This window comes from Spermophilus citellus, assembly GCF_964194105.1.
Source record: "Spermophilus citellus genome assembly, chromosome: 13".
Taxonomy (NCBI): Eukaryota; Metazoa; Chordata; class Mammalia; order Rodentia; family Sciuridae; genus Spermophilus; species Spermophilus citellus.
In genome coordinates this window covers 86969225-86982069 of record NC_138193.1, presented here as the reverse complement: position 1 = coordinate 86982069, position 12845 = coordinate 86969225, and the positions used below count along the sequence as shown (strand labels likewise).

General features: G+C 36.9%; 1 protein-coding gene across 5 annotated transcripts in view; it reads right to left on the bottom strand.

Annotated features, from left to right (window-relative positions):
- Positions 1–12845, bottom strand: part of EIF2AK2 (eukaryotic translation initiation factor 2 alpha kinase 2) — a 42740-nt gene that overhangs the window by 16771 nt on the left and 13124 nt on the right. For all 5 annotated transcript variants that reach the window (XR_014018451.1, XM_081264083.1, XM_081264086.1 and 2 more), the window contains exons 4-10: positions 12001–12149; positions 9090–9213; positions 8618–8703; positions 7886–7982; positions 6309–6343; positions 5045–5107; positions 3128–3250 (exon numbers count right to left, since the gene is read on the bottom strand). Coding sequence is in view for 4 of the 5 variants with exons in the window: in XM_081264083.1 (XP_081120209.1) it covers positions 3128–3250; positions 5045–5107; positions 6309–6343; positions 7886–7982; positions 8618–8703; positions 9090–9213; positions 12001–12149 (677 nt within the window). In the remaining variant the exon portion in view is untranslated. The remainder of the gene's footprint in view (positions 1–3127; positions 3251–5044; positions 5108–6308; positions 6344–7885; positions 7983–8617; positions 8704–9089; positions 9214–12000; positions 12150–12845) is intronic.

Sequence of the window (12845 nt, the reverse complement as noted above, 5' to 3'; positions counted from 1 at the left end):
ACCATGTTTTGTTTGGACAAAATCTTGGGATTTCACAAGCAAACTCCATTTGGACAATAAGGGTAGGTAACCCAAGCAACACGCAAAACCTCATTCAGAATTTTCTTTTTCATTTTTTAAAAATTTTTTTTAGTTAGAGTTGGACACAATGTCTTTATTTTATTTGTTTATTTTTATGCAGTGCTAAGGATTGAACCCAGCGTCTCGCACATGCTAGGTGAGCCCTCTTCTGCTGAGCCACAATCCCAGCCCCTTATTCAGAATTTTCAAAGTGTGACAAAAACATACCAAAGTGGTAATTTATGCAGAGAAGCAGAAACTTCACCACATACTACAGGAGATTTATATGGGTTTTAGCAAAAGCTCTGACTAAATAGAGTGAAAAGAATTGAGTTTCCAAAGATACATAAGCATTTTACAATTTTATTTTTAAGAAGTTCTATGTGACATAAAATTTGTAAAACTAAAGAAAAAATTACTGATGCTTCAATAATCTCCCCCAAATCAGTTATTATTTAAGATTATTTCTGATAGTGTCTCTTCATATACATGCTTTATATTTGTAATTATACTATATAATTTTATATTTTTTCATGTGACATGCTATCTTTATAGTTTTCCTTGTAACAAAATTTGTATAGGGCTGGGGTTGTGGCTCAGTGGTAGAGTGCTTGCCTAGCACGTGCGAGGTCCTGGGTTCGATCCTCAGCACCACATAAAAATAAATAAATAAAGGTATTGAGTCCAACTACAATTAAAAAATAAATAAATACTTTTTTAAAAAACTTGTATAAGCATCAATTTATAAAGTTGCTTTTTTCCCTCAGTACTAAGGATTAAACTCAGGGGTGCTTTGCCACTAACTTATATCCTCAGCCCTTTTTACTTTTTATTTTGAAACAGGATCTCAAGAGTTGCCCAGGCCGGTCTAAAACTTGTGATCCTCCTGTCTCAGTTTCCTAGTAACTGGAATTACAGGTATGTACAATGGCACCTGGCTTCAAATATAAAGTTTTTGATATAAAATTTTAGAAACACACAAAAAAAATAGAGCAAATAGTATAACAAACACCTGCCAAGTCATCACCCAAGTGAAACAGTTGTCAACTTCTGGCTGATCTCATTTTGTTTGTTCTCTCACCCACTTCCTCCTCCTCCCCTGGATTATTGTGAAGCTATTTCCAGCATCATATCATTTCATGAGTAAATACTGCAGTCTATGTCCCTCATTTTCAATGGCTGCAAAACAGCTATTGCTTAGGGGAGAAAACAAAACCTATTTAACCATTTCTTTTTTAAAAATATTTTTTATAGTTGTAGATGGACAGAATGCCTTTATTTTATTTGTTTATTTTTATGTGGTGTTGAGGATCTAACCCAGTGCCTCACGCATGCTAGGCAAGCGCTCTGCCACTGAGCTACAGCCCCAGCCCCTAACCATTTCTTTATTGCTGCATATTTTTCTTTGTTCTAATTTTCCACTGTTAATAGACTGTGACTGATATCTCCTTGCATATAGCCACAATTTGGATAATACTGTCAGAAGAAGTTGCAAAAAGGAAATTGTTGGGTCAAAGCACGTAAACATTTTCATGGCTCTAGATTAATATTTCCAAGTATGTTTTGAACATGTTGAAAATTCATAAAGCACTGGAAATACCTAAGATTTTCAATCTTTATCAACATTATCACCATTTTTAAAAATAGTTATCTAATAGAAGAAAAATACTACTTCCTGTAGTAAGACAGGAAGGGAAAAACCTTGTTTTGATGCTGAGTAGGTCTGAGAGAGAGGAAGTAGGTTTGTTTGGGGTGAAAAGCATCTAGGATTCCATGTCTGTTTCTCCTATGCTCATGTAATTTTCCTTAGCCCAGAACTTTTTTCCACCTCCTTTCCCTGTCCTTGAGAGATCAGTGGGGCCAAATTACTCAAAGTCACAACAGCCAGAGAACAACTACCAAGACTGGTGAACTGGACAACATAGGATTTAAGACCTCTTTTGGATTGTGAGCATAGCTCAGTTGATGGATGCTTGCCTACCATGTGCAAAGCCCTGAGTTCAATCCCCAGCACCACAAAAAAATAAAATAACAACAACAAAAGCCCTTTCCCATGTGTTTTCCTTCCTGAACTATTTAGTGAGGGAGGGGGCAGATTATACATATAAACAAACACAGGAAGCAATGGTTCATTCTAGAAGATGAGTTCTAAATCTCTAACTCATTACACAGTAGATATTGTCCAATGATTATCCCAATTCCTTCCCTTCCCATACACATACCTGGAATTAAGAGGTAGTCTATTTATGCTCTCTGGAAACTGAGCTGGTGTTGGTGACTTGTTTAACCAGTATATTGTGGTGGAAATGATACTCTGGAACTTTTAAGACTAATTCAAAAGAAGGCTTACCACCTCCTCCTGATCACTTGGACAACTCCTTCTGCAACAATTCTTCTTGAAACCCCGCCTCTCAGTTGTGAGAAACCCAGGTCACTCAAGGAAGCTATGTGAAGGTGCCATGACTGACAGTCCCAGCTGAATATCCAGCCCACAGTTAGCCTCACCTGCTGTCCATCTCAGACGTCCAGCCTGATCAAGCTTTCAAATAACTCCCAACTGAGAATGTTGGGAGAGTCCGACAGACATTGCCCCGCTGAGAACTATCAACACACAGTACCATGACAGGAAACAGTAATTTTTTTTTTTTACTGTTTTGCATTTTGGAGCAGTATACTATGCAATAATAGATAACCAGAATAAGTATCAACAAGCTTTAACCTCAGATAAATTAGTTCACATCTTTGGACTTTAGATTCCTCATCTATAAAGTAAGGAAATGAGACTAGAAAACCTCAAAGATCACCTTAAACCAAATGATTCTATAGCATCAGTTTTCAAGACTGCCTGAAAAGAATGATCAGTGGATAACCCCCCTTTTAACTAAAATAACCACAGTAAAATGAGATGATTTCAGATTAAGCCAAGCTCTAGGTAGAATAAAATGTTTAAGGAGGACCAGAAAGAAGTAAATGATATGCTAACAAAAAAAGAGAAACATGAAAAAAAAAAAAACAGTGCAGGTTCAACAAGCACCTCATTTAAAAAAATAAAACATTTACTACTTACTTGTTATTATACTTGACACGTTTAACAACATAAATATTTCCATCTATTCTGTGTTTTGCTTTGAAAACTTGGCCAAATCCACCTTTGCCAATTCGTTCTATATCTTTAAAATCCTTGGCAAACCTTAAAGATAAATACGATTGTTATTCTGAGGTTTGGTTTTTGCTCCCTTCCCCCACCTCCCTTCACAGTGAAAAGGGCTGAATCATCAACATGATTCTCCCCTTCTGGTTATTAAAAGTCTAGTTTTGCAGACTCTTTGCTCACAAAGGGTGGTCCCTTCTGCTCCTCCTCCTTCCATAGAGAATCCAACCCCTCGCCCCTAGGGGTCACGGTCAACTTCTAATTGTACATAAGCCAAAGAATCCTTCCACAAGTATAAAACTTTAAGGAAGCATTCTGTTGTGCTCCACAGCTTCTACTCTGTTAGAGAAATGAGCAGATACTCTGAACCTGCCTCGATTTATAATAACCTATTTTTCTCCTCTCCCTCAAACCTCACGTTCCATCCAGCCAATTCTTTCTAATCATATTGCTGGAACCTACCCACTTTTCCACCTCCAGTGTCTTCATCCCAGGCCACGCGTCCATCAAGTTTCCTGCAGTAGCTTACCTACTGGATATGCACTTCCTCTTCTGCCCCAGTCCAGTCCATGATCACACAGCAACCAGAATGCTGAAAACTCAATGTGATCATGTTTCCCTCCTGCTAAACCTCCACTAGTCTATCTTTGCATTTGGCAAAAAACAGAAAGCCCTTAAAGGGCCCAGGGGGTGTCATAGGCTCTTCCTCCCACTTCCTTCTCGGGTGTTACCCCATGATACTCAGCCCTCCTCGCTGCTCTCCCAGCACACAGCCTGTCTGCTTTTCAAATGCACATCACCTTTTCCACCTTCACCTTCTCACTCACTCTTCCTTCTACACCATCTCTTTGTGCTAACACATCCTCAGGTCTCCCCACAAATGTGACCTCAGGGAAGTCTTGTCTCACCCTTAATACTAAATTCAAGGGTCCTGTTTCCACTTCTCACCATGCTATTTCTTTTGGAGCTTTGACCACATTTAGTAATTACTGATGTTTTTATGTAAATACATATTTAATGTTGGTCATCCCCTCCAAACTGCATGAGAGGAGAAAATGGTTATATTTGGTCCTATAATAAACCCAATGCCCAGTATAGTGCCAGATATATATCAGGGGCTTAATAAATATGTATAGGTTCTTCGTTGCTTTTTAAAACTTGTATTCAATGCCCTACTTTTGCAAACAGACCTCTTTCATTTCAGATGCTTATTATTATTTTTTTTAACCAGAGGCACTTAACTGAGCCACATTCCCAGCCTGTTTTTTATATTTTATTTAGAGACAGGGTCTCGTTGAGTTGCTTAGGGCCTTGCTAAGTTGCTGAGCCTGGCTTTGAACTTGTGATTCTCCTGCCTCAGTCTCCCAAGCTGCTAGGAGTACAGACATGGCCCACCATGCCTGGCATTAGATGCTTAATTTAAATCCAAACATATCATCTACAATAGAGGAACAACTTTTTTCAAGTGAAATCTGATATGAAACTAGAAAACAGATAACAGAGCCAAATGGATCTATTCTGATTCCTACAGGCATACTTGTTGCTTAATCACACACAGGCTTACAGGAGTATTTGCTTTCAATATCAATAACATCCATGGATATCAGAAAAACTCATGAGCATCACAGAGATCTATATTTACCACATTTCATTTAGATTTATCTAAACCTTACTTCTCCAAGAGACAATGATCCTTTGTGGGTCTGACTGGGCTACAACTATAAAACTGTTTGGGTGGGAGTATAACTTAATCTTATGACCGGCCCTTAAGAAACTTTTGTTGAATGAACAAATATATCTTTAAACAAATTCTATTGAAAAGTTCCCTCTTACCTGTAGTCCATAGTATACTGGTTTTTTTCTACGTTATAAGAGTCAAATTTAGCTGCCAAACTTCTAAAATTAAGACAAGAATATAAATTTCAAATAAAATTCAAATATAACTTGTTTATAGCAGGTTTTATGTCTTGCACTAGGGTTTGCATAATTTGCATCAACTATTAGAAAAGTAGGGTAGCAAGTGTTAACCTTTTGCTTTATAAAACGAAAGACTATGATTCTCTGCCCTCCAATAATTGTTCATCCCTTTCCTGACTCTCTTTTTCACTTTTATTGTTGGCATGCCACTTGCCTCTCCTTTTCTTTCTCCAGACTCAAAACCTCAGGAAGTATATCTCCTGGCACCTTCTCTGGCCATCATTCCTCACTGGTGGTAAGCCTTCTGTGATTGGAAATCCAGTCACCCGAAACTAAGCATATCCCAATTGCTTTCATCCCCCTGGGCCCTCCAGTCTTCCTTAGCATTAGCAGTGGCATGATTCTCATCTGCAGCCTGTTCAAAGCGGAGCAATGTTCATATGCTTTCTCCTTTCCTTCTTCTGCACCCTCTCACCTGGCTACTACATGCTATCTCCTCAAGTCAGGCCGACCATTCCTTTACAAATTCTCCTGCCTCAATAACCATGGCCACACGCCCAATGCAGTCTCATTTCTCTCCCTCCATTCACGTCAGGAATCATCTTTTTTTCAACATGTCTATCTACTGTTGAGAATATTGGTGGGTCATTATGGCTCCATCTGTCCTCTCTCGTTTCTGACTATATTTGCCTCTTTGCTATTCTCTTCAGTTAAAGAAAACAATTCACTATAACTTACATAATATTTGGTCTTTTTTACAACTCAAGCTATTACATTATCTTTACCCTACCTGTCTGTAAACTAATGCACTTCCCTTGAAAACACCTCTCTAAGCCCAATTCTTCACAGCCTCATCCAAAATAATGCCATTAACTAATTAATCTAGCAATCACCATAGGGCTTTATGTCTACAGTACAGCATGTGTATGTATTTATGCTGTATTATATATATATATATATATATATATATATATATATATGTATGTATACACACACATATATTCAAAGATTTCCCTACATATTAAAAATTATTTATAGATTTCAAGCTTTTACATCTTCTGAAACTCCACTCAAATAAACATGTATAATACTCTATGAATACTGAAGACAATAAGACTGACAAACTAAATCTGAAATAAAACCTTAGTCCAAAATACGTTTGATGTGTAATAATACTCACATTTTTTTCTTCTTTTTATTACTGCTGAGACCATTCTACAAAAAAAAGAAAAAAGAAAAAAAGAAAGAAAGTGGGAAATAGTTTAAGATGTTTCAGTTAGGATAATTTAAAATGATTAAGTCTTAAATCGTCTTGGTTGGCTTCCCCCTATGTTTTCCCCCCATGCTAGGGCCTGAACCCAGATGTGCTCTACCACTGAGCTACATCCCCGGGTCCTTTATTTTTTAATTTTAAGACAGAGTCTCACTAAGTTAACAAAGTTGACCTTGTACTTAGTGATTCTCCTTCTTCAGCCTAAGTAGCTAGGATTACAGGTGTGCACCAGCACACCTGGCTTTTATCTTGTTTCTTTAAGTGTCTGCTTGACCACATTTCTAAGTCTATACGATAAATAGCTTCACACATGTTCACACTCTTGTTAAGCCTTGGACCAACTTAGTATTGCAAGACTTGAATTTTGTCACTCATACAGGTATATAAATAGCATCTAATTGTTTTTTAGATTTGCATTTTCCTGAAACCTAGTAAAATATAGCACCTTTTCACGTTCGTTGCCCATTTGAGTGTCTCACCTCAAAAATACCTACTCAGACACTCTGTACATATTTCTCCTGAGTTGTTTGGTTTTTGTTATTGATTTGTATTTCCTTATAAAAAGAATGCTTTTTAAAAAAATTATCTGATTTTTTTAAGTTTAGTTCTGAGTTTTTTAAACAGAAGTAGAACTATACCAATGAGCCTTCATATATTGTCCAATTAATGGGAGGAAAAAAAATAAGATCACAGGAATGTTTAAAAACACAAGTTGAGTAGGAAGAATGGGAGTGAAATGTGAAAGAATTTTCCATGTGAGGAGTGAAGGTTAATAAAAAAATAAAATATTTTGAAAAACAATATAAAATAATATTTTTTTAAAAAAAATTTTAGTTGTAGATGGACACAATACCTTTATTTATCTTTATGTGGTGCTAAGGATTGAACCCAGTGCCTCACCCATGCTAGGTGAGTGCTCTACCACTGAGCCATAACTCAGCCCCAGTAATAAAATAACATTAAAATAATAATAAAAAAAGAATCAAAAGCCTGCTAAATAGTATTATTTAGCATGAGAGCTTGAGACAAAAACATAAAAATTTTGTGGCATAGTGAAGGTCATTTTTTTAAATATTTATTTTTTAGTTGTAGTTGAACACAATACCTTTGTTTTTATTTATTTTTATGGGGTGCTGAGGATCAAACCTAGGGCCTCACATGTGCTAGGCAAGCGCTCTACCGCTGAGCCACAACCACAGGCGTGAAGGTCATTTTTTTTCTCTTTCCATATTTTTTTATTGGTGCATTCGTACATGCACACAATATAACTACATAATTTTGTCAGATTCACTCCCCAGCACTTTCTCCCACCATTCCCTCCACCCGCACCCCGTCTACTGATCTCCCTTTGATTTTCATGAGATCCACCCCCCCTTTCTTTTCCTTTCCCTTTCTATCTCCATGTATGAAAGAAAACATATGAATCCTTCACTTTCAAATGAGGAAACATACAAGAAAAAAAATATTAGAGACTAATACTATACCATAGAAGAAGATCCAGAACTGTCTAAATTCTCACTGCTCTGAACATTTGTCCAGTCATCTGATGAGGAGTCCTTTTCAGAGAGTGGCTCAGACAAACTAAAAGAAAAGAGTAATTATTAGTTTGTGAATTCTTTTTTTTTTTTTTTTTTTGGTACCAGAATTGAACTCAGGGGCACTCAACCACTGAGCCACATCCCCAGCCCTATTTTGTATTTTATTTAGAGAGAGGGTCACCCTGGGTTGCTTAGCGCCTTGCCATTGCTGAGGCTGGCTTTGAAATCATAATCCCCATCGGCTAGGATTACAGGTGTGGGCCACCCCCGGGGGCTGAATTCTTCTTTTTTAACCAGTCACCTCTTTCCGTAAATTTTCCTTAAACATTAAAAAGTTTTCATAAGGGCTGGGGTTATGTCTCAGTGGTAGAGCGCTCACCTAACATGCATGAGGAACTGGGTTCAATCCCCAGCACCACATAAAAATAAACAAATAAAATAAAGGTATTGTGTTCATCAACAACTAAAATAAATATTTAAAAAATATTTTTCATAAAAAAATGCTCTTTCAAGCAGCAATTTCTTTTTCTTTTTCTTTTGTTTTTTTTGGCAGTGCTGGGGATGGAACCCAAGTCCTTGAACGTGCTGTGGAAAGCACTTTACCAACTGAGCTACAGCCCCAGCTCTTACACAGCAATTTGAATATGCAAATATCACCGTTTATTTGCCCAAACTTACGATGAGCTCATTGTGCTTCCTGTGCTTCCGCAGTTATTGACGGTACCAGGACTGACAAAAGCGGCAGAGGGTACTAGGTCAGTTTTCTGAAAGAAGAAGCAGCGTTTAATTTAAATACAACTAACTTCCTTCTCCCCAGTAACTAGCCTCAGCGTACAACTATTACCCCAGTAACTCAGCCTCAGGGTACAAATATTACCTGCATTTCCCCCAGGTTCACCAAATCCACAGGCATAAACAATTATAAGAGAAATATAATTTTATGCATGTTTGATCTGGATTTAAAAAACAACTCTGAGTTGCTCCCAGAACTTTTATCTCTTAGGGCCTCGCGTGGCCCCTATGGTGGGACACAGAACCGAGGAATCAATTACTATGCAACTGGCTATGTTGGCATTCTGTAAATACAATCCAACCTCAACCTCAGAAGAAATTTTAAAACATAAAAAATTAAATTAATGGCAGTACATACCATTGGGCTTTCTTCTGATAGTTTCTGAAGTGCACATTTAGCAGCCAATTGTTTTGCTTCCTGCTTAGTGGAACCTATACCGATACCATATGCTTTCTTCCCAATTTTGCATTTATACTTAAATCTAGGAGAAATGATAGAGTATTCATCCAAATATCCAAAAAAACAGTAAATTGAACTTACTATTTGAAAAAAAGAATCACATAGTAAGATAATACTAATTTATTTGCTAGATTTATATTTCCTATCTTATATAATTAAATCTTCAGTAAGATGGCTGGTCACTTTGTCTGAATAACCAGTACTGGCTGACATCTCAGCTCACATTTTCCAAGCAACTTCTATTCTTTGTTGCTTCATTGAAAGATCTTACACAAAGGTACCAAGTGATGATTTCTAAAAGTTCCTCAAAGGCCCAAAGATTTAGGAAAGAAAAAGCAGTAAACAAAAGGGGATTTCTACAAGGAGAAGCTCTGAGGTCCCCGTGCTATAGCAGCCTGTGGGAGGATGAACAGAACATAGATCTTGTGCTAACATCAGCATTTTATGCTACCTGCTGATATGCACAAAAATGAAAATCCCCCACGGTGCAGATCCTTTTAATACCAAAATCCCACACTCCCCTCATATGAGATGCAAAGACATTTGTGGTGTCAGGCATGGTGGCGCATGCCTGTAATCATAGCATCTTGGGCTCAGGAGGTTGCAGGAGGAACACAGGTTTGAAGCCCACTTAGTGAGGTTGTAAGCAACCTAGTGAGATCCTGTCTTGAAATAAAAAATAAATAAAAAGGGCTGGTGATGTGGTTAAGTGCCTTTGGATTCAATCCCTGGTACCAAAAAAAAAAAAATTGTGAACAATGATACATATTTTTTAATTTTCTTGCTCTTTTTAGATATATATGACAGTAGATTGTATTTTTGTTATAGTTTTTAGTCGTCCGTGGACATATTTTATTTATTTATTTATTTATTTATTTATTTATATGTGGTGCTGCAAATCAAGCCAAGTGCCTCATACATGCTAGGCAAGCACTCTACCACTGAGCTACAACCCCAGCCCAGTAGAGTGTATTTTGACATATTTTACATACATGGAGTATAACTTATTCTAATTAGGATCCCATTCCTGTGATTCTACATGATGTAGAGTTTCACCAGTCGTGTATTCATATATGAACACAGGAAAGTTATGTCTGACTCATTCTACTGTCTTTCCTATTTTCATCCCCAATCCCTTCCCTTCATTCCCTTTTGTCTAATCCAATGAACTTCTATTCCACCCCCCACCCCAATATTGTGTGTTAGCAACCATGTATCAGAGAGAACATTTGGCCTTTGTTTTTTGGGGACTGGCTTATTTCACTTAGCATGATAGTTTTCAGTTCTATCCATTTACCAGAAAATGCCATAATTTCATTCTTCTTTATGGCTGAGTAACATTCCATTGTGTATGTAGACAGTATTTTCTTTATCCATTCATCTGTTGAACAGCACCCAGGTTGCTTCAATAACTTAGCTATCGAGAATTGAGCTGCTGTAAGCATTGATGTGGCTGTATCACTGTAGTATGCTAATTTTAAGTCCTTTGGGTATATACCAAGGAGTGGGATAACTGGGTCAAATGGTGGTTGCATTCCAAGTTTTAAGAACTATTTTTAAAGGCAAAGCAATGAACACAGCACTACATATCATGGAGTTACTTTATATATTACTATAAAATTACTCCAGTATTTGCATTTTTTTTTAACTTTTTATTTCAACTGAAGGATGTAGAAGGAAACACACCCAACCAGGATGAGTCATCCCACTACACCCTGAATTAAAGAGCTGGGCTGAGTGATGGGGTCATTTCTATAGTTCCCGTCTCATCCAGTACCCCCCGATAGACGTCTCTCTTTTGGTACCTGGTGTTGGAGTGCTTAATTGGAAGAAAGTGAAAAGGCAAACTACACAAAAATAGTCACAATTATTGAGATTGACCCACCTAATCCACTTTTGCCTATTTCATCCCAATAATACTACTGAGTTTTTCTTTTTCTATTTCTGGTCTGAAATTCTTCAGAGTAAAAAGCAAACAGTGGAGTCACTTCATAGGACAGTATCCTGAGTGACAGTTTGGACTATTTGCCACTTGGGTTCTCTTCTCTTTCATTTAACTAGTTGGCTGCAGTTGAGGTACAATCACCCTATATACATTTACTTTCTACTCTTTCAGTTCCAATCCATCCTTTATCCCCACTTCCACAGGTCTTAGCTCACTGGTGATGTTCTTAGTAACTCTCAGTCTGTAATCCATTTGTTCATTCAGCATATCCCTCAAATCTGTTCCCTTCAAGTCTAAGGCTAAAACCATTCCTTCTGATACATGGTATTTGACCATTTAATCAAATTTTAGGGACAAACACCTAGACAAATAGCTCCCTGATCTGACAATGTTGAAAAGTCATTCTAGACATGTGACAGAGCAATTTTCACATAGCTACTGTCACCATGATTTCGGGGATGGGAAGAACCCCACATCCCTCAAGCAGGGGCACCCTGTACTCTTGAGTTGTACAACAGACTAACCATTCAGATACATCTCAGAAATACAGTAGTCCCCTCTTAGCCATGGAAGATATGTTCCAAAAACTCCAGTAGATGCCTAAAACCACAAACAATACCACACCCTGTGTGTGTATGTGTGTGCGCGCACACGTGTGTGTGTTACCAATCTGGGTAACAGGGTGAGAAAGGGTCTCAAAAAAAAAAAAAGATATCCAGTTGCTTATTGAACCCTTCCATGCAGAAGTACAAACATTTCTGAAAATTATATAAGAACAAATATTTCTGAAAATTATAGAAGAAAATAAACCCACTATATGCTGAAACACAATGAAATAAAAGGAAAAACCAAACTGCAGCTTACTTTTTGGGATCGTGCTCCCCCAATTCACATTCTTCATAATTTACATTTAGTTTTTCCTTCTGGGAAATCCTATTGACAAGTCCTATATAATTCCCAGTGGGTGATCCTTCTGAAGTATCTGTTGTCGCCAAGGATAAAGGACTAACTGCCTGGAAAAAAAAAAAAAACTTGTCTCATATAAATTATAACAAAGATTTTACCCTTTATTTTACCCTTCAATTACTAAGTGCACAATCTGAAAGACATCTTAGATGGTATTAATGATATCCCCTTGTTAAAGATAGAGGTAACTATATACCTCTACCCCCCAAAAAAAGGCTTTTTAAATTAAAGAATGAATAGACAAGTAAAAATTATGTATATGCATGGTATACAACATGACATTTTGAAATGTATACTTATCTGGTTTTTGTGGTTGGAGCACTTAAAATCTACTCTCTCAGTAATTTTAAGGTAGGTAATATATGAATTCACCCATTTTCCTTTTACAATGCCATTAAGAAAAAAACAAAATCTTGTCAATTTTCTTGTTTAATCAGGCAATGTACTCTAACACTCTCTATCTCACTTATCTTTTCTAAATCTTAAAAAACAGGGTAACATATTAAAGTAAAGATATATCCTGGATCACACCTTAATGGAAATGATTAAGATGATAACATCATTCCCACTATTGTTATCTGAACCTTATTCTTTTCTTTTCTTTTTTTTTTTTTTAATCAATCTGACCAGGTCAGGTCAAAGTTTTTCTACTTTAATAATCTTATCAAAGGTAGGGTAGTCTATTTTATTTTCTAAACTTCTTGACTCAGTTTTCAGCTTATTAATAATAATTTCAGCTTATT